The 23,491-nt window shown below is 40.4% G+C and overlaps 1 protein-coding gene across 1 annotated transcript in view; it reads left to right on the forward strand.

Annotated features, from left to right (window-relative positions):
- Nucleotides 1-1,293: 1,293 nt before the first annotated feature.
- The window catches only part of LOC149811729 (U-box domain-containing protein 6-like), a 43,831-nt gene continuing 21,633 nt past the window's right edge, over nt 1,294-23,491 (forward strand). Inside the window, exons 1-4 of the mRNA XM_089993463.1 lie at nt 1,294-1,461; nt 2,306-2,425; nt 7,965-8,053; nt 8,904-9,089. Of these exons, the coding sequence (XP_089849589.1) occupies nt 2,404-2,425; nt 7,965-8,053; nt 8,904-9,089 (297 nt within the window). The 5' untranslated portion in view covers nt 1,294-1,461; nt 2,306-2,403. The remainder of the gene's footprint in view (nt 1,462-2,305; nt 2,426-7,964; nt 8,054-8,903; nt 9,090-23,491) is intronic.

Below are 23,491 nucleotides of genomic sequence, written 5' to 3' on the forward strand. Positions count from 1 at the left end.
AGCAAAACATTATTATATTTATTGATATTCACATCTATACGAGAGAGTCGTTTGATATATATTCCAAAATTTCCTCTCTTATGGCAAATACCTTACTTAATGTCCTCAATCAAAGCCCTATTTAGCTCTTTCTATTCTCTCAAGCCTGACATGACTTCTCTCTCTCATTAAAAAAGATTATGGTGCAATGTGAATGCACTTAAAGTGCCTCTTCAGGATGGAGGGCGATCAGGTGCAGCGGCACATTAAAAGTGTGCAATCACATTGCACCTGATCCTCCCTCCTCTCTCATGGGGCTTAGCCGTTTAGGTCCTGTTTGGAAACTAGTAGCTTGGATGGGAAGTGGCATTTCAGTGGTAGCTGTCAATTCCATGCTTTAGTATAAATACAATGCTACATCCCATCCCAAATACACTAACTCCCGTGATCCCATCTCAGCTACAGTTTCCAAACAGCCACCATAGTTTAAACAACTTTTTGCCAAATGCATTAACTCCTATCCCAGTTCCTACATTCCAAACAGGCCGTTATAGTAAATCAAAATGACCTCCTTGGCAAAGTGATACCAAAGGTCTCAATTTTATTCAACTTTTGGTGCTTATGACAGGTTTTAGTCCCCTTATCTACCATTATATTTTCTTGATTAACACGCGAAGAATAAAAGTATGATTTTTTTTTTGTGTTATTGACATTAGATTAGGTTATTTGTATTGCATTTCATTTTTTTTTTCATTGACAGTTCTTTAGCCTTCATAGTATCTTTCATCCTGTGCACTTGCACGGGCTTTATACTAATATATATATATATATATATATATAGTCATGAAATATAATATAAAAATTGCAGCAAGCACGGAGCATGTCATGCGTCACGTTACCATTCGTATTGTCTCCTCTGAAAATGTAATCCATTTAACGTGTTCTTGTGACATGGATCGTGTTGCAGTTGGATTGAAGTTTGTCTTCAATTAATATCCGATATTCGGATCCAAGTTTAACCCAGTTGTAAGCATGACCCGACATAATTGGTTTGTAAGATCCGGGTTTGACCTAGTCAGATTCAAGTGAAATCCATACCATCATCATCAACCACACAAAACGTGTGGTGGTTTTTAACCAAAGTCAAGAAGATCCAGAAACGAAAAGTCGTTATAGAAAATATTTAAGGGTATTTTGGTAACAAAGGACTCAAACAAATCCGTCATTCTTTAAAACTGAGGGACATTTTGATAATTCCCTCATTTCCAAAACCCCCCCAATTATTATTTATTTTTGTTTCTCGCTATCTCTCTCATATCCCGACGAGGCCAGGAGGGACGCGGAGAGAGAAACGAAAATCCCGATTATTTATAGAATCCCGAAATTCGGTGTTCGTTTTCACTCTCAAACGCCGGGAAACTTTCTCCTCCGTGTCCGTTCTTCCATGAAACCTCCAAGAGAATCTCTCCCTCTCTCGATTTGGTGAGATTTCTGATTCTTTCTCCCTTAGCTTTGCTCATCTTCCCGCAAATCCTTTTAGCTTTCTTTTCTGAGAATTTTCGAGGTCGGCAAATCCCATAATTCAACTGGGTTTTGTTTGTTTTCTTTGAAACTTGAGCGATTTATTCATTGGTTTAGATCAACTCTTGGTGGTTTTGTTCGTTTTTCCTTCAATGGGTTCGTTTTTGGCTTCGTTGGTTTTGTGAAAAACCCGTTTGGCATGATGGGTATCGAGAAAAATTGGGATCTGTGACGGTTTTGATGACGAGAAGGGTCTTTTTTGGTCGAATGAAATTGCTTTCCTTCTGCTTTCTATTTTTCTTGGTTTTTTGTTTTCTTCCTTTTCTTATGAGGGAAGCTTTTGAGCTATTTATTTGTTGATTTTAATGGTTGTTATGGTAATTCGTATTTGGATTTTAGCACGTTTGTTCTCTAGAATACTTGTTACAGCTTTGGCATTTAAGTGATCATTTAATGGTTTGTGTAATTTATTGAGCGATTTGAAGAATGGTCTTTGTGATTGATTTGTTTAGCTAGTTTCTTTTAGTTGGTGTTGATTAATGGATCAATACCTGCTAAATTTACTTTGAATGATGATCACATGATAATCTTAGTATAAGGGAAGACGTAACTCTATGTTAGGATGGTGTTTTGAGCAGCCCATTTTTGGTTCATTGATTTTTTTCCTTGCCTTTAATACTTGTAAATTGTTGCTGCGGTGGTTGCCTTTTGGCTCTCATTTGTACTTTGGTTTATTCTCTTATTGGAACCTTTCTTGATTACTTCCTAATGTTTCCCTGATTTTTCTTTCTAATTTTTTTCGTAGATCCATGCAAGGAGATTCAACCAAGTGTTGAAATTATGGTTCATCTGTTGAGCTATGTGGATCCTTTGATAGGAAAGGATCCCAATTTGTGACCTTTGATGATCTTACAACGCTATTCTGGTGAGTCGTGCTTACCATTTTGTGAATTGTTAAGGATGTGGTTGACATACACAAGATTTCTGCATTTATCGGATGTTCACTGCATAACATTCGTTCCTTTTTCGATGCTGTTTCCTAGGGGTGTCTATAGGCATAGAGACATATTTTCTTGTTTTCGCTTCCCAAATTTTGTTCCAAAACACTCGTATAGAAGCCTTATCATCTAGATGCTCTTTGATGACATATATTTTAAGCTAGTTCCCTAGTTGATTTTACCATAGTAGCTCTTTATGTTTCAAAAGTGCCTCCCTACTTGTCATTTATTCTATGGAAAACATTTTCATTGGTCAACCTCTTTAGTATTTAATAAGTATCACCATTGGCAGCCTTGTCCATATAGTACTAGATCTATAATTATACCATACTAAATAAGATTATAAGAGACATGGTTCAATTTAAGAACCCAACAAGAGAATTATAATGGGCAGTTTTTTTTTCTGTTTTGATTTTCCTTTTCTAGGTTAATAAATTAAATGTGGCAAACAAATATGGTGTCTCTCACTTCTTACTTGGGATTCATCATAGCATTACATGCTATGTGTTCCGGACCACCATGTTTTTCACCTTTTTGCTCTTATGTATATACCTCTTTGGCACTCTAGAGTGCCCCACAAGGCCTTACAGCCTAAGAACCCCGTGTATTCGGACCCTCTCTTCCCCTCTTGATGCACTTTGCTTTCAAGTATCTATAAAGAAGCTTTTTGCATCTCTCTCTCTCTTTGTGCTTGTGCATACGCGTACTCTTGCTTCCGCTCGTGCGCGTGTGTTGTGCGTTGCTTGTGCGCTTAAAAGGCCTGCCTTCGGTGTGTGTGATTGCCCGAAGCTACGTCACGGGGGCCTTCGCTTCCCAGCCCGTGACAAGTTGGTACCAGAGCCTTGTCGACATTGAGAGTGACAATGGCGCCGAAGAAGATTGCCATGACTCCTTCAAGCAGTGTGGTTCCTGCTGAAGAGGACTTCATGGCCGATGATCGGGTGTCAGCCATCTCGCGCGATGTGGCGGAGCTGACTGGGTCAGTGACCAACATGGAGAAGTTGGTTAATGGAACTTGTGTCGCTTTTAGAGATCTCAATGCAGAGATCAAGACAACAGTAGAGGGAGTGGAAGACTCGGTGGAAAGTCTTGCCACTAAACATAACTACTCGGTGGAGGACTTTTCCACCAGATTTGATGATTTGTTGGGTCGGTTCAACATCATGGCTGCTGAATTGGATCTTGTTCGACGAAAGAATGAACAGTTAGAGCGGTAGTTGAGAACTGCTCCGGCTGGCGGTGTTGCGACATATGTGGATAGACCACGTTACAGGCTACCTGAGCCCACAAAGTATAAAGGCACGCGAGACTCAAAGGATCTCGAGAATTTTATCTACGAAATGGACCAATTTCTAGAAGATGCGAGGATAGAGGAGGACGCAGATAGGCTGCGCACCGCAACAATGTACTTTGCGGATGAAACGACCCTTTGGTGGAGACGTCGCTTAGGTGATGTTCGACGGGGATTGGTTGCTATAGTCTCATGGGAAGACCTACAGAAGGAAATGCGAGACTACTTTCTACCTAAAAATCAAGAGAAAATGGCCCGCAAAAGGTTATTGGCATTGAAACAGACAGGGTCAGTACATGACTATGTCAAGGAATTCTCTTCGATAATGTTGGAAGTGGAGAGAATGGATGATGAAGATCGATTGTTTTACTTTGGCAATAGGTTGCAAGGATGGACAAACCAAGAACTCATTCGGCATGACCTCGCAACACTGGCTGAGGCGCTTGCGGTTGCAGAGAAACTTGCCGAGCTGGATAGGAATGACCATGCATTTCAAGGCAGATAACAGGGAAATGATCGCAACAATCTAAGGAACGACCAATGACAAAATGCTGGTCGGGGAAACCAGCAGAATCATGGCCGGCAAGATAGCCAAAATAATAATCATAATTGGAATAACTTTCAAGGTGGTAATTATCGTCGCCGTGATTGTCGCATCTGTCATGGGGATCATTGGCATGATACATGTCCCAATAGAAACCGCGGTCAAGGGAATGGAGATAACCGCGCACCCCGAGTTGCGAATGCTGTTCAGGGTGAGGAAGATGATCAACTTGCAGTGGCGCTAACAGTTGGCGCAATGCAGATGATGAATGCAGTAAAGGTCACAACCAGTGTGAAACCGACAGTATGCAAAAAATTGATGTATTTGGAACTTTTGCTCAACGGAAGACTCACCAAGGCATTGGTAGACACAGGTGCCACGCACAACTTCATCTCGCATGAAGAAGCAGAACGGTTGGGATTACAATGGGAGAAAAAAGAGAGCCGCATGAAAGCGGTTAATTCAGAGGCTAAAGCCATCTACGGTGTCGCTCAGGATATACCAGTGCGGATCCACAACTGGTCAGGAAGGATCGCGTTATCAGTCGCACCCATGGATGATTTTAAAGTCATCCTCGGGATGGAATTCTTGAGAAGCAACAAGGCAGTGTCGATGCCCCACCTCAACGTTGTCAGCTTTGAGAGTGAGAGTCAGCCCTGCATGGTTACTGCGATGACAGGGAAGCCTTGTGAGCGTTTGGTGTCTGCGCTCCAGTTGAAGAGAGGCATGAAAAGTGGTGACGAGACTTTTCTTGTCACAATCCGTGCTACAGATGAGGTAGAAAAAGTCGCGGATGTCCCAAAGGCCTTAGCGCCAGTATTGAAGGAGTTCAGTGATGTTATGCCCGCCGAGATGCCGAAGAAGCTACCTCCGAGGCGTGAGGTAGATCATCAGATTGAATTAATACCGGGTGCACGACCACCCGCAATGGCTCCTTATCGCATGACAATTCCTGAGCTGCAGGAATTACGCAGACAATTGGATGGTATGCTCGAAGCAGGAATCATCCAACCATCCAAAGCTCCATTTGGAGCGCCCGTGCTCTTTCAAGCAAAGCACGATGGGTCGAAGCGGTTGTGCGTTGACTATAGGGAACTGAACAAAATTACGGTGAAGAACAAGTACCCGCTTCCTTTGATCGTAGACTTGTTCGATCAACTTGGAAAAACAAAGGTCTTCTCTAAGTTGGATTTGAGATTGGGCTACTGGCAAGATCAGATAGAGTTGGCGAAGGTATATCTAAACAAGGCAACCAAGCGCATGAAGAAATGGGCAGATGAAAAGCGTCGCCCAGCAGAATTTCGAGTTGGAGACAAAGTGTTGGCCAAGCTCTTTTCTAACCGCACAACTATCTTTCGGGGCCACCACCGAGGCCTTATTCGCAAGTATGATGACCCCTTCACCATTATCAAACGTGTGAGAAACTTGGCATACCGGCTGGACTTGCCAGCAAACTTTCAAGTGCACCCGATATTCCATATATGCAACCTGAAGCCATTCCACGAAGATGAAGGAGATCCTCAACGGAGCATGCCTCAACGTGCTCTGATCCCGCAGCGAGCTCCTTCAACAGTTAGTGTACCAGGCAGAGATCCAAATATCATCCTCAACCATTCCAACAACTATCTAGGGGAAGTAAAAAAGTACTTAGTGCAGTGAAAAGGATTGCCAGAATGTGAAGCCACCTGGGGTGAAAGCCAGTAGCATGTTTCAACATCGACAGCTTGTAGAAGGCTACCATGAACAATTGGCGTCGAGGACGGCGCCAACTTAGGCGGGGGAGCGTGTTCCGGACCGCTATGTTTTTCACCTTTTTGCTCTAATGTATATACCTCTTTGGCACTCTAGAGTTCCCCACAAGGCCTTACGACCTAAGAACCCCGTGTATTCGGACCCTCTCTTCCCCTCTTGATGTACTTTGCTTTCAAGTATCTATAAAGAAGCTTTTTGCATTTCTCTCTCTTTGTGCTTGTGCATACGCGTACTCTTGCTTCCGCTCGTGCGCGTGTGTTGTGTGTTGCTTGTGCGCTTAAAAGGCCTGCCTTCGGTGTGTGTGATTGCCCGAAGCTACGTCACGGGGGCCTTCGCTTCCCAGCCCGTGACACTATCTTACCGGGACACTTTAGGTGGCATGTCGACATGGGTACACGTACCGGACACGCCACTTTGCATGTCCTATATTATATGATATTATATTATATATTATATTTTCTGTATATTTTCAGTATATAATATATATTTTCAGTATATAATATATAATATATAATATATAATTATAATATATTATATTCAGTTTATTTTGAATTTATTTTGTATTTATGTGATATATATATATATATATATATATATATATATATATATATATATATATATATATATATATATAGCCGTGTCCCCGTACCCACATTTTTTGGAATTGCTGTGTTGTACCCTCTATACCCGTCGTGACATAGATTACATGTCAGCGATGTGTTTTTCTTTTATGCTTTTCCCATTGGTTAGCCTTGTTTCTAGCATTTCTGTCCTGGTCCCTGGTTTCTACTTTGTAAAATTCATCTGTATAAACTTTTGGTCGGTTTTATTGAAATTTTATGTTTTTGCTAGGTCAAGAATTTCTTGATAAATATAATTAAGGTCATGTTTAGAAAGAGGGATTCATTTTCATACATGCAAATAGATCTCTTTGCTTTATGTGAAAGGGGCTCAGTTTATCATGTTTGTATGCTATTGAAACTTGGACTCAATTAGTTTCAAGCATTTTCTAACTTGGATTTAATCTTAGATCCAAATTTGAGTTGGTTGGACTCAAGTATCAATTTTTTGTGATATTTTAACATTAGATCCAAATTTAAATGGATCATAGTCAAATTAAAATGTGGTTGGATATTTGATTGAAACCAAAACCAAATCCTGACTCCATTTGATATTAGACCAGTTAAGTTGAATTTGATAGATATAGATTCAACTATATATACAGAGAAAAAGTAGGCACTAATGGTGCATGTAAAAAAAATTTGTGGGAAGCAAAGATGCAAGGAGGGAGGTGTGACCTCAAATTCCATGAAAACCACTTTGTCCAAGATCTATTTTTCCATTGACTTGGGAAAATGGATCCCACATTAATTTATATTTAGGGCATGTTTGCTTTGGTCAAAGGTGGGGATGAACAATCACATCTGAGAAAGTAGAAGTGATCTTGTGACAAACTTTCACAAGATTCAATTAAAAAATAATCACATCTGGCAATCACAATGACTACTTGTACTTTTCTCATGTTTCACTAGCCTAGAGAAAGTGTTGTGATTGTGATTTACAATCACAGGATCTTGAGAAAATCCAAGAATCACAGGGCATTGAGAACATGCCCATAGTGTTATGTGAGAAAGTATGCATTTCATATGAAAATAAGTCACTTTCCAAACATTCCCTAATAGAAACCCATGACTTGCTTTTGATAACTAAAGGATGCCAGAGTAATTAATTTTACATACCATTTGTGTGTTGTTCCTGTTGCTCTCTTTTAACTATAGTTTGTTTGAATATGTGATTCTGTACCTTTTCTTTCGTATCAATGCTTGCCCATTTCTTATTCTAATGCTTCACGTTCTTACTTTTATGCTTGCATTGTCAGCGGAAATACATGAATCAGATCTTCTGTGGATGGGAAACATGGATGCTGCTGAGGTTGAAGAAAGTGTGTTTGCTGTCAGTGATGCTAAGGTATTGTTACAATTTATTGCTGCAACTTTTGAAGATGAATTCACATAGATAAAATGTCTGGAATTTTTGTTACAAAAGATCATAGGCCATTTGTTTACTTTCATGCGAAAATGAGCCATAAATGTAAAACTCTTGCATTAAACATCATCCTATTCTCACAAGTGATTTCCTAGTATCATGCACTTCTCGGGATATAATAAATGGTTCATATCAGATTTAGCTATATCCGCATTGCTGTCTATTATTATCTATTGCAATAGGTTGGATATTTTCATGTGTTTCTTGGGTTAAATGCTGAATGCAGTCCCTGGTCATGCATTGTCATCTTGGATATGATCCTTTGCCTTAATTCATTTCTTCTAATTAAACCTGGGAGCTTATCATGGTACTTAATATGTATACAGTGGTGAGAGCGTAAGGGTTTTGTCATGGCACTTGATATGTATGCAAGAAATTTTGATGCTTGATATGTAGAGGGGTTGGTAAGAACATCATCAAAGTTATCCATTTTAGTTTCAAAAGACCGGGTTGGTATGCATTGAATTTTTAATCTTTTTAGCTTCACCACTGTATTCATTTTAGTGCATTTTTTCCAAGTGAGACTTTGGTGGTGTGATCTGAAAGATGTTTCTAGCATGCAATACTGATTATCTGGTGTTGACTTTTTAAATGTTTTAACTGCATCATTGCATTTTTCTTCCTTCTTCAACCTTGGATTTGAGAGCTGTTCACAGAATAGGCTGTGACGCTGTTTACAAGTTACTAGTATTTGGGAGTTAAAGACATAAAATAAGTGATGTTCACAAGTTGTTTTATGTGGAGTTAACCATGTTCTGATGTGCATTTGCAGTTACATGGAGGGATGTGTAAAAAACTTTCTTGTGTATTGTGTAAAGTGATGGCAATATTTCCAGTTATAGAAGAGGCAAGGCCTAGATGCAAATCAGGCATACAGGCATTATGTTCTTTGCATATAGCACTTGAAAAGTCTAAGAGCCTACTCCAGCATTGTGCTGATTGCAGCAAACTTTACTTGGTATGCCTCTACTTTCACCATGATCATTTTATATCACTGCAAAGTTTCCTGCCTTGTGAAAGCGTGATAGAGAATATAAACTTTGACATGATATTGTAAATGGGATTGAGCTAACATTATGAATGGAATTTATTTATTGTTTTGCCTTAACAGAAGCATCAATTGACGAAGTTGCAATTATCAGTTACATGGAAGTAGTCATTATCAACCAGGTTCACGTGATTGACCTATATGAAGCATTGTTTTGATCACATTCCTACAGTTAAGCCTATAAGCAAGCCGAGGCAAGCCATAGTCTAGGTTGATCACACCCGACACTTGTTGGCCTACACCCAGCCGTGTCGGATGCTGTACCAGCACCGACACCATCACATCACACCCACATTCAGCAATGTCAGCGCAGGTGCTTCAGGAGTTCAGAAGCACCTATGTTATATAGTATAAATCACTAAGGGTTTAGAAGAGGAGCCATTTTTTGGTTTTAAAGTGATATATGATAAATTGATAATGCTGAAGAGAACTTTCTTTGATGCTTGGCCTCATATATAGGGCCACTAGAATATAAGAATTACCATATGAACTGAGATTTTTTTCTCCTAAATCTAATCTGATCGATGTGATACATGCATGGTTTTATAGGGAGTCGGGACCAACTCTTGAATCATCCAATTATGATGCATAAGTAGGATTTTTTAAGGCTTGAAAACCAACAGCTCAGAATGTTATAAATATTCAAGTATCCAAAAATTGTGTTTTTTCATTGAAAATACATGATCCAACAGTCAATTCCTAGCAAATTCACCATGCTGAACACATCTGCATGGTTGGATTCACAATTTTTTTTTAGAAATGGCCAGTTCATATGGTAGTTTTCATATTCTAGTGGCCCTATATATATAAATAATGTGTGTTTGGTACTAATGAATATAAGGAGCAATTGAGCTAGAAATCATAGATGCAAAAGTGTATCGGCTCAATCTGACCACATAGATGTGTTCAACATGGTTTGTTTACTAAGGATTGGACCTTGGATCATGTTTTTTGATGAAAAAATATGATTTCTTGAGTTGTCAAATTTTGGTACATTTTAAGTTGATGATTTTTGAAGCCTTTGAAAACCTTGCTTACATTGTCACAATCACGTGATTCAAAACCCATTTCCTACTAAACAAATATAGTAGATCACATCTATAAGGTCTGATCTACAAGAAAGTATAAAATATATGAAAATCTAATGTCACATAAGTGCGGGCACGGATGCAGGTGCGAAGGGTGCGACACGGCAGTCTCAAAAAGTTTTTGTACAACATATATATATATATATAATCATGTGTGTGTATTTGTATTTACGTATATACTATAGATAAAATTGAACTTGATTAGGGTGAACTGAGTTCAGATTTTGACAAAATTGGACCTCATTGCTGTTGACCGCATTGCAGAATCCACACACACACACACACACACACTATATATATATATATATATATATATATATATATATATATATATATAGAGAGAGAGAGAGAGAGAGAGAGAGAACCTACTAAATGGGCTTTCTTACAAAATATGCTAAATGAGCTAGCACCATCTTATCTTATTTTGATTGGACGATTCTTGTTTTTCCCATATAATAGCCCTTTTAGCCGCCCATCCCCACCCTAGACGCCTCTCTTTCTCCCCTATCTCCCTCTCCCTCTCTCGCCTCCCTTCTCCACTCCAGCGATGACCGCCTCTGGTTGCATCTGAATTGACGACAATCTAGCATCTCTCTCTCTTCTAGTTCTGCCTCTCTTCTCCCCTCCGGCAACACCATTGACAATGACAACCCATCCAAGCCTCTTCTCCTCTTCGGTGCTGGAGATGGTCTGGTCGCTGCAGGATCTAAGGTGGCGGGCCGCTCTGATGTCGAAGGTGCTGTCGGAGGTGGTGGATCAGGGTTACCGGAAGCGCCTAGCTAAAAGGGGAAGCGCGGAACGTCGCGCTTCCGAAGCGTGGGGGGAAGCGTCCCCCTTTTTTGGGAAGCGCGTTTCCCTTTAATGGGGGACACGCTTCCCTTTAATGGGAAGCGCGCTTCCCATCACGCTTCCCCCACGCTTCCCCCTCGCTTCCCCTGTTTTTTTCAATTTTTTTGTATTTTTTATTTTTTATTTTTATTTTTTTCGCTTCCCCTTCGCTTCCGAGACGCTTCCTAGGTCGCTTCCGAGATGCTTCCTAGGTCGCTTCCGAGACACTTCCCGAATCGCTCCTAAGTGGTCCCACGCTTCCCCGCTTCCTAAAATTTTGAAAGTGCCTCGCTTCCCGCTCCCGCTTCCCGTATCGCTTCCCGCTTCCCGTATCGCTTCCCGCTCCCGCTTCCTCAACTGGCAACCATGTGGTGGATCATCACGTGAGGAGAGAGGAGAGAGGAGAGAGGAGAGAGGGGAGAGAGGTGGTGGGTCGTTGGATCGTGTTAGAACCCGAACTCCCACAAAGGATGGTCTTACGGATTTTGGCGAGTTGGACATGAGTCACAACTCCAGAGAGAGGCGTGGCACCACAAGCAGGAGGGGCATGCAGTGTTAGGAGAGAGAGAGTCATCTCTCTTGGTCGGCTACAAGGGAAGCGTGAGGTGGATGGGGGTAGACGACAAGGGAGGGAGAAAAGACATTTCCTTTTGGTCGATAATGGACATGGAAGAAGAGGCGAGGAAGAAATACTTTCCCTTAGAGAACAAGAACATGAACTAAGAATGAAACTTAGAGAAGTCTTTGAATAAACTTTATTAATTATAAAGTAAGCAGGATACATCTATATATAGATTTACAAGAGGGCAAAAGGGTAAAAATACACACAGTTCCTATCCTAGAGAGGAGTTTAGGAGGCGTCCCACCAGAGTCCCAGCCTGGGCAAGACTTCAGCCTGGGCGGGTTTCTTTGGGAGTCATGGGAGAAAAGGAAACTCCCTCCGCACAATCCCAGCTAGGCCGATTCTGGTTGGGGCGGATCTTACTAGTCGGACTTGGGGAAGGAAAGGGTCCATAACTCTAATACCTATGCTTAAAAAAATGTTTTGGATCTAGGTTGATCCTAGCGGATCCAACCCGGATCCAACCTAGATCTGGGTCGACACCCCCTCTTGTGTTCTATTTAAACCCCCCCAGGGGGGTTTTCTTTTTTTAAAATCACCTGAACCCCCGACTCACCCCTCCCGACTCCTCCCTCGCCTGTTTCACGTCGGTGCACGAACCCAACGCCCCTCCTTGCACCTCGTCGAAGACCCTGCTTGACCCCGAACCCCGATGACTCCATGAACCACGCCGAAGCCCTTCCGATCTTTCTCTTCCAGTCTTTTCCCTCTTCTTTCCCCCTCAGGTACGCTCGTTGCCCCCTCTCTCCCGTATCCCTCTTACAGGTTCAACCGTGCCTCCCTTTCTCCCTCTTGCAGGTTCACCCGAGCCTCCCTCTCTCCCATCTCTCCGATCGCTCTCCCTCTCGCAGGCTAACCCAAGCCTCCCGCTCCCTCGCCCCTCCTCTGTGTTTTCTTGATGGACGGAAGAGGAAGGCCCAACTTCCCTCCTCTTCCTCTATTATTTCCATCGGCCAACAGAGGGTCGTCACCCTCTGCTCTCCTCTCACTCTCTGTGTTTTTCGGCAGGAGGGCAGCGGGCAAGCACCCCTACCCTTCCCTCTTTTGTTACCTAAATGAGTGGTGGCACCACTTGGGTGCCGCCCTTCCTCTTTTGTTACCTGAGTAAGTGGCAGCCCTATTCGGGTGTCGCCCTCCCTTTTTTCTACCCTACGTGAACGGCGGCACCACTCGAGTGCCACCCTCTTTTTTTTTTTCTTTCTACCCTTCTCTGGCTTGCCAGGACAGAGGGTGCCCAACACGCTCTTCTTTTTCAAATCCAGCAGCAGCCTATGGCTGCTTCTCCTACTTTGGTAGGATAGCTGACAAAGGGTAGTTGAGGTCGCTCCCTTGTTGCCCCTTTGTCAGCCCCCCTCCCCCCCATGTTAAAGAACTGAGCAAGGCTCAGTCCTGTCACAAGGTTGGGATCAGGCCGGGCTCGGCCTGACCACCGAGCCCACCCCCTCCCGTTTGGTTGCTTAGCATGCTGAGCTAAGCTTGGCTAGAACCGAGCTCAGCTCGGTCCCCGCCTTCAAACTGAGTCGGCTTAGTCGTGCTTTACCCCCGTCTCTTTTACCAAGCCCGGCTCGGTTCGGTCGGCTCGAACTGGGTTTGGGTTCGACCCCTGTGACACAAACGTTGCTTATTTTGTTAAATTAAGTATGTTGCATCATTTTTTTTGCAACACGATAAAATATCTTTTAGCGCACCACATCAGCGCAACAAACAAGACATGTTTACCAAGGCATGAGCCTTTAAGAACCTACGTTCGGAATCGTTAGTGAGTCAGACCATCTTCGAGGTAGGAAAAAGTTGTATACGAGAACAAATGACAGAATACTTCTAACTTATATGTATTATATATATATATATATATATATACTTTTAACTCAAGGACGAATTTTGCATATTCTTGTCTATTTAAATTATGTCATTTACTTTGCTGCCACGTTGTAATGTGCACAGGCTTCTGCTTATGCAATTTATTTAGCCGATATACGGTTTTGTACTTTGTACATCGCTTACGCTATTTATTTAGCTGATGTACAGTTTCGTACATCGTGTATCGCTTACGCAATTTATTTAGTTCAATGTGTGGTTTCGCACATCGGGCCTTGCTTTATGTCATTTACTTTGCCACCACACTATAATGTGCATAGGTTTATGCTTTAATATATATGTATTATATATACATATGTTTAACTTTATAAAGTACGCAGTTTCACGTACTCCTGTTTACTTTATATTACGCTTATATGTATTTATAGACGCAGATTTGCGCATCTTCACCAAGTCTTTGTTTAAAAAAAAAAGGATTTCTCTTTGGTATCCAAAATGACTTGGATATTCTCCGGTCTAAGGCACGAAACATTGAAATTTCTAAATAATGTTATGGTTTCTTTTCGAGAAACCGATATCCCTCTCATCGTAGTGGTACTATCAGACTTGCATGGTATGTTAGTATTACGATGATTTGACGAGGGGTTTATGATAACTTCGTAACGTGAAAATGCATGATGATTAAAAGAAAATCACATAAATGGTGATGATCGCTTTCACCAGCAAGATGCTCGATTTGGTTTGAAAGACTAGAGCATGTAGAATAGGTCGCCAATTAAAATAGAACCTGACATATTCATTCATCTTTTTGGTTCCGTCAAGAGAGAGGATAAGATGGTACAAAAACTCCGATGAACAAGTTATTAACTACGCCCTTCGAGTAGCAATGACTTTGTGTTCCCGGTCATCGGAGTTAGAGGACTGGGCTACCAAAAATTATCTTAGGTGGTAGATCCCATTGGCTTTTGCAGAAGTTTGGATGCATCTCTTGCCATGTATGCCTCTGGGAAATTCTCTCTCGGTCATTAGCCGTCCTCTTAGGAGCGGACTCAGTTAGTTGTCCGGGGAATCAAAATACATAGAATAACAAATCCCTGAGCAGTCTCAGTTGTTTATACGTTTCTCTTATGCGTACCCTCAAGACAGTTAATATCGAAACAAAATTATCTTGCTCATTTTACTTATTCTGAACTGCACATCACGAAAGGAACAATATATATGTTAGCTTTATTATGAATTTTGATATCTATGCACCTACCAGATTTTTATAAGTTTGACCCATTTTATGGGGTTCAGGTGATGATTAGGTCAGTACGATAGGCAATGACGCAATGACGTGATGATATTAAGATCCCACTCTTTCTCTGACGTTTCATTCCTGACACGTTTTGAAATTTTGCATAAGGGTTTCTTTTGAAATCCCTGTTTTGTATAAACTTTAATTATCAAAAACCTTGTTTTGAATATATGTGATTTCAATACTTATATGGAGATACAAATCTATTGTGTAAAGGAAAGTTCGCTTGTAATGCGCCCAAGGTTCATTGACTTGTTATTTCAAAACACTATTTTTCTGCTGAACTGCCATTTTAAATTCTGAAAAAGGATTGATTGCAAAGTATTTAAATTTCTCCTAAAAGATTACAAGTTCAGGATTTTGGGGCATTACAAATGGTATCAAAGCAATACAGAATAAAGTGATTCTTGATCATCCGACATCGGCATCACACTGTAAGTATTCTTGATTAAATTATTTTTACATCTATCTTGATTAAAGAAATATGTTTTGGTTTAAATGTCTTACTATGAGATGATCGAGACAATAGATGCCTTGACTGAAGCAGTTGAGCAACTTCAATCATTTGTCTAGAACATGAATCATAGGGTGGATAGGTTGGCTTACGAAAGCATAAACCTAGGACGATTTGGTAACTAGATGGAATGTTTTCAAGCTCACCCAGGTCAAATGTGCTCCTAGGATCCTAATGATTGTATCTTCTGTGGTAAGATGAGCCATTATGTGGAAGAATGCCACCTTAAACAAAGGCACGACAAGAGGCAGCTGGCCGCACAAGGCCACGAGGAATGGGAGCGAGTTAAGGGTGTACAAGGCAAAAAGTTTGTTGAGGATGGTGGGGGCATCAAACAACAACCTGCTAATGACAAAATGTGGAGACTCCTATTCAAAAAACAAAAACAAAATAGAGGAAACGAGCCACAACAACATCCAAATTAAATATGCTTAAAGTGCAACTATGTTAATCCTGGACAACCATGCCCCCGAGACATTGGAGGCTATCTATATTGCAGGAAGATGAGGCATTACGCCCGAGAATATCGGAAGAAGTTATCAGATTGGCAGAGACAAACCACAAGTGAAGGTCAGCAGTAACAATCTCAGCAGTAACCACAAAAAGTAGCATCTATGCCACTGTGATCGAACAAGTAGAAAATAACGAGTAGATACTTTAATAGTCGTAGGTTAAGACTTTTTGCGATATGGTAAAATTGCGAATTTTGCGAGACAAAGCTTAATCAATGAAATCACGTATAAATTTTGTTCAACCGAGTGATTAGCCCAAAGCTTTTCCTAGGAACTCATTATGAGTTGTGTTGATCACTTTAAGAGCTTATATATTTAGATTTACACACACGGGTTGTGCATCCTTATTAACTCTGTTTAACTTAGATTATGATCTTTGCAGATAACCTTTGAAGGAAATTTCGAGGATGAAATTCTTTTAAGAAGGGTAGAATGTACATGCTTTAAAAAAAATGTTTTAGATCTAGATCCAACTCGGATCTGGGTTGACACCCCCTTCTGTGTTCTATTAAAAGCCCCTGCAGGGGGGTTTTCTTTTTTTAAAAACACCTGAACCCCCGACTCCTCCCTCGCCTGTTTCACGATGGCGCACGAACCGAACGCCCTTCCCTGCACCTCACCAGAGGCCTTGCTCGACCTCGAACCCTGACGACTCCTTGAACCACGCCAGAGCCCTCCCCATCTTTCTCTTCCCATCTTTTCCCATGCAAGTTTTCAAGCATGTACTATTCGTTGTGTCGAAAAGAAAAAATAAGTATTAGGCGTATGCGTATTTGCAATTGAGTTTTTTCCTCAAACCTGCATACCGGAAAGACTTCGACTATGTGGCCCTAGGTGGTACGTACATCCGATACTTCTCTTTGGTATCCAAAATGACTTGGATATTTTTCGGTCTAAGGCACATAATATTGAAATTTCTAAATACTATTTGGGTTTCTTTCTGAGAAATCGATATCCTTCTCATCATAGTGGTACTATCAAACATACACGACATGTTAGTACTATGATGATTAGACGGGAGGTTTATGATAACCTCGTTGCGTGAAAATACATGATGATTAAAAGAAAATCACATAAATGGTGATGATCGCCTTCACAGGCAAGATGCTCGATTTGGTTTGAAAGACCAAAGCATGTAGAATGGATCGTCAGTTAAAATAGAACACGACATACCCATTTGTCTCTTTGGTTCGGTCAAGAGAGATGATGTGATGTTATAAAAACTTTGATGAACAAGTTGTTAACAACTACGCTACTCGAGTAGCAATGACTCAGCATCCCCGGTCATCGGAGTTAGGGGATTGGGCTACCAAAAATTATCCTAGGTGGTAGATCCCATTGGCTTCTGCAGAAGTTCGGATGCATCCCTTGCCATGTATGCCTCTAGGAAATTTTCTCTCGGTCATTGGCCGTCTCCTTAGGAGCAGACTTAGCTAGTTGTCCGAGGTATCAAAATAAATAAAATAATAAACTCCTGGGCAGTCTCAGTTGTTTCTACATTTCTCCTGTGAATATCTATGCACCTACCAGATTTTTATAAGTTCTACCCGTTTTATGGGGTTCAGGTGATGATTAGGTCGGTATGACAGGCGATGACGCGATGACGTGATGATATTAAGATCTCACTCTTTCTCTGATGTTTCGTTCCTGAGCACGTTTTGAAATTTTACATAAGGGTTTCTTTTGAAATTTCTCTTTTGTATAAACTTTAATTATCAAAAACCTTGTTTTGAATTTATGTGGTTTTAATGATTATATGGAGATACAAATCTATTGTGTAAAAGAAAGTTCACTTGTAATGCGCCCAAGGTCTGTTGACTTATTTCAAATACTATTTTTTTGCTGAATTGTCATTTTAAACTCTGAAAAAGGATTGATTGCAAAGTATTTAAATTTCTCCTAAAAGATTACGAGTTCGGGATTTTGGGGCGTTTCAGTAATAAACCACCATTCTCAAACTCGCCTTGCCCTCAAGGCTAGAACTTCGGGCAATGTGTTGTTTGCCGGTCCTCCTTATCTTTTTCCAATCTTGTTTCACCTTGTAGGTTATAGGTTCACAATATTGAATCGGACCTCGGGGCTACTCTATAAACTAAATGAACCAAACAGGATCTACCCCAACATGCGCACTGAAGCCAGGAACATTCTTTTCGATCCAACCAAAGTCATGTGAGAGGCCTCTAAAGTGGAACAGGTTAAATGAATCTAGAGCGACTGGTTGAGACAAAATATAGATCTATTTTGAAGGCGCTTGATCTGATCCAGATGATTGAATATATTGATCACCTTTGGGTTAGATAATATGGGTTTGGGACAAGTTTGAATTTGGCTAAGAAATTGGACATAGGGAGGTTTTGAGATTGGATTTGATAAGCTCAAGTTTAGATCATTTTTATGGTTTTCAAGAATAAGGATATGAGGGTCCACAATGGGTTTAGGAGGGCCCAATATAGGAGATTTGAATTCAAGACAAGTTTGGATCCAAATCTTCTTGAATTGGATTTGGGTTTTGAGAAAGATCTTGGATGAGTTCTAAGAGAGGGATGTCTGGATTGGGTCTCGATTGAGTTTATCTACTCGGGTTTGGGTAGGCTAAGAGGTGTCCAAAAGCTTTTCCTTTTCCCTGTTGAGTTCTTTTTCAATATCTAAGGCATGCTAAACAACTTGCTCATGAAAAATGGTTGTAATGCTTTTTATTTTCTCGGATATACAAAAATTAAGTCCTTCAATATACCTGGTAATTCACTTCTGTGTGGTTTCCTGAATCTGGGTTTCCCATGTTGCGCAATGAAACATCTTTGTGTATTCTTGTATGGACTTGGAGCCTTGAAAAAAGAAGAGGCATCAGATCTCTATCATCAAATCTTCATCCATTCTCTGTTTGTGTTGTGTTGTCTGTTTGCAGGACAAATTATTGCCGGTTCGAAGCTCAGGTGGTGCAGAGGGGTAGGCTAGGGTTTAAGAAGGGCTTAGGATTCGATGTCTCGTTTAGGGTATTAGGTATTTGAGATTTATATAGGTTTTTAAAAGGTTAGAACTAATTTATTTTTGGGATAGGCCAGCGCGTTATAGGCTCTGTTCAATTTTCTAGGTTCTGACAAGTTCTAAAGATCGGACCAAATCTCAACGATCCGGACGAAATTTTTGGATCTGTAAATTGGGTTTGAAAGCTAGCAGACGTATGTTCTTAGGGTAAATTTTTTAGGATTTATAGATCTATGATCTGGCTTGGGGAATTTTTTGAAGTTTAAAAAGCATCAAGTCATCAGGATCTAAATGCTGGATCTGACAGGTTTCGGTAAAACGATGATATCTACATATGAGGATTTGATTTTTTTGATCTGGAAATTGAGTTCTGTTTAGGACAAATAGTGCTAACTGTAACATTCCTAAAAAATACAATATTTTTAAAACTTTATCAAACCCAAAATTTTGAGAAAAATTTAAAACTTTTTATTTATTATAAAAATTTACATGAGTCTGGAAAGTAATATGCCCACATGTTCATCTATGGCTACATTTCAACCGTTCCAAATACTAGACGACCCACTTGAGCGCAAGCACAAATGTATATTATCCTCTCAATATCAGATTCAGTACAGAATCATCCATAAACACAACTCAATTGAGAAATTTACATGAATCCTGAAAGTAATATGCCAACAAATTCATCAATGGCCACATTCCAACCGTTCTAAATACTAGACGACCCACCTAAGCGCAAGTGCAAGTGTATATTAGCCTTCCAGTATCATATCTAGTACGAAATCATCCATAAACACTACTCGATTGAGTTTATTACTCTAAGGATTCTTACATGTAAAAAACAAAATAAAATGTGAAAGACAGAATTTATTTAAGGTTTAAGACAATTGAGGAGTTGCGTAAAAATTCAAAATTTTCAAACCACAAGCATAACCAATGCGAAATGAAAGGACAAAATTTAGAATTCTTCTTGTTCCAAAATATTACAATTCTTAAAACTTAAAGATCCTGACATAAAAAGTTAAATCTTGACAAATTTATAACCATCCCAAATTGTTTGGGTCCTCCAGGGATTATAATAGGTAAGAGTGGAGCCTTCAGCCACGCAACAATCCGCGCTTCGCATCAATCCTCCACGAGGTAATCTGTAATATTATAGGGCATCAACCACTTACCCATAAGAAACTCAAACTAAACTTAGAGAATACAAATCAAGTTGTAATGGTATAATCAAAGTGTAATTCTCATCATTTTAAAAATGAGAGTCAAGGAAATCCACCCGAAAACAAGCACATTATGTTGAATCACATTTAGCATCATTTATTCTATAGCATTCATAATTTTGTAACTTGTAAGTATGTTCTCACACATGTTCATTTTCATTCATGGCATTTTACCATTACAATCATTCGAATCCATGACAAGTATTCACATAGATGAATAAGTTCACAATTCATAGTATGCTTAGAAGTGAAGTAAAACACATTTCATGAAAATGTAGACATTCACTTTCTTTATCCTAAAAAAAAACGTGCTCATGACTAAAACATGCATTATCTAAATTATAAATTTACATACTATTTCTCAGAACATTTATGCACTTTGCATTCAGATATATAAACAGAACAGGCCCTGATTCGACCTTTTCCGTGTCTCACACACACAAGCACCTCGCGTGCAACAAGCAAGCCCTTGGCTTGCATCAATAGGTCAAATCACATGACTAACATAAACATGTCTTTTTCATTCACATGTAACAAATCATATGCAATAATCATGTAAATCTTAGTAGTCTCTGCATGTTCACATCTATATGTTTATGCATATGATAACTGTAACGCCCCAAAATTTCAAACTTGCGAACCTTTCAGAAAACAGGCAAGAGACTAGAGAAAATCTCTTTCCTCCAGAGTTTGTTTATGAAATCAACGGAAGATTTTTCTTTTGTTAAATCAGAAGGCAAACTCACAACTTTGGGCACGTTAGCTAAAATAACCAAAACTCATAAAATTAGGGTATCCTAAGGAAAATCCGTTACAAACCCAAAGCGTCCAGGACGCGAGCTAAGAGCAGGAAGAAGAAGTCTTGAAGCCATCTTGCAATCGCGCCATCGCCTGTGGTGTACCTAATCATCACCTGTACCCATAAAATGTGTTAGTTTCGCGAAAAACTAGTAGGTGCACAAGAAAAACTACAGGAAACTGAATTAAGTACGTTTAATTCAGCAGACTAAGCAGTTAAAAGCAGATATGTAGTTAAACAGGTAAGCAGTACAAACGGGTAAATAGTACAAGCGAGTAAGTAGTGCAAGCGCGTAAGTAGTGCAAATGCGTAAGTAGTGCAAGTAGTAAGCAGTTCAAAGCAAGGAAGCAGTGCAACTCACAAACGCAACATACAATTAAATTGATCGTAGGCTGTGGACCACCACACAACTAGCTTGTTCTCGTTCCTAGAACGGGGTTTCTGCATCTAATCATTATCAGGTCATCGTTTGTCGCCCTCACTACTTCCAACAAACGCTTTTTCCTGAACCACCTTAAACTATTCCCATCTCTCAAGGCCTTACGCGGTCAACTGTTACTGATTATGACTCACTAAGTCGTCATAATTTCTCAGAAAAACCCACCCTTTCGTAGAAGGTCCAAAATATGATCATGATCTAAAATCGCTAAAGATCTGATTCTCACATCAGGGATCAACATGTAATCATGCTAAAGCAGAAAGCCAAACTATAGATTTATAACTGGCTATCTCAAACAATCTCAGAAGATCATCACGGCTCACCATAACTTTTTATGGTAAGCAAAAACATAAGATCCACGTCGGATCGCTCGGTCCGGGAGATATACGACCAGACAAGGAATTACCGCCCTAGAGGCTATACCTGGTCTTGGACCATACATGCCCTCGCAGATAATCCTTTGGAGATCAAGTCCTTAACAGACAACCAACTCGGTGATACATGCATCAATACAACCGACTGCTCTGAACCATTGACCGCCTCGGGGTCAGTAGCCACAATATGGGCACAAGCATGTATATTAGCAATATGCATCGTATCACTTCACACAGAAGCATATAATCCTACGCATCGTATTATTGCCACAAAGAATATTGCAATCCTCAGATAGGACCTCAAAGCATGCGTAAACGACACATGAGAACACGCAGATATGGCAATCTAGTTGATTCTATAGGCGAAGAGTAACTAACTCTATCTGACAGCCAAACAAAACAACTGAATAAGACAAGCACTCGTAACAATGCTCGTAAAACATACAATTACCATCAAATGGCTCAGTTCATCAACAAGTAATTAAATTAATCGTAAGACATAAACCATTGCATAACAAGCCATTCATAAGCTATACATGATAAGCAATCATACGACAACAGTTATATCATAATATGCAAGCAACTTATAAGACAAGCGGCCACATCAATCCTAGTTGCCACCAGTTCGTAGATAACGAGCTGTATGCAATCACATCAATCATAAGAGATGCAAGCCAACGTGCTACACTACAATAAGCACCAAACAGTTCGACCAAGGGGTAAAGCAAGTCACATACTAATATGTAGCAACTGGCATAATGCTATTATTATAAGCATTTAACTAGTATGAGAAGCTAGATGTTACTTAGCAAAGAACTACGTAAGCAATTTAACAACTAGAGTAACTCCTTGACCGACGGATACAGCTCAACGAGTAGCATACTGAACTACCGAGCAAGCAAGCAATCGACCAGTGTGAACAAACTTTATGTTTTGATATTACTGGCCCGCGGGTACGCGCAGGCAAAACGTAGAAACAACTGAGACTAGTTCGGGCGTCTGTTATTCTATGTATTTTCAATAACCTGAATAGCTAGTTGAGTCCGCTCCTAAAGGGCCAGCTTTAGCCGAGAGAGGATTTCCCAAAGGAGGCAGTGTCACGGATGCATCCAACTTCTGCAGAAGTGTTGAGCTAACTATTGTAGCCCCTTTCCCCTTAACTCCAATGACTAGGGAGGTCGGATCATTGCCCATGGGGCGGTTGTTAACAACCTGTCCAGTGGAGTTTTGTACTGCTCTGTCCTCTCCCTTGACAGAACAACTAGAAGTGAATGGGTGCGTTAGGGGTTGCTTAACTAACGACCCATCCTATGCTGTGGTCTTTAAACCACTCGAGCATCTTGCCTGTGAAGGCGAAGGTGAGGCCATTTATGTGATTACAACATTGTGCATTTAACACTGTTCGAGGTCGCACGACCGTCTCATCCAATCATCGTACTACTAGACGTGTCGTGCACGACTACAAGTACTCTAGGATGAAGGGGGTATAACTCCTCAATAGAAGCCTCAAAAGGAGTGTTTCACAAAGATGTAATGTTTATCAACTATACTTTGATATTCTTTATCTTTTGAAACATCAGTACCTTGTGCCGACATTATGCATGCGATTTTCTAAAATCTCATCCGCTATCGAGGTATCTACATGCCTTGCATGACTCGATACCGACCTCGATAGACGAAATACGGGTTTCTCAACAGAACACCCGCTAAGAAGTTCGCTTGAACCTCCCAATTCAGGATCACCTGAGATATGCTGAAAAGACGAACAAAACCAACCAATCACATCATTCTAAATGCTTCTATTTGGGGTAGT

The sequence above is a fragment of the Nuphar pumila genome, chromosome 17 (assembly GCF_984573655.1).
Source record: "Nuphar pumila chromosome 17, dmNupPumi1.hap1.1, whole genome shotgun sequence".
NCBI lineage: Eukaryota > Viridiplantae > Streptophyta > Magnoliopsida > Nymphaeales > Nymphaeaceae > Nuphar > Nuphar pumila.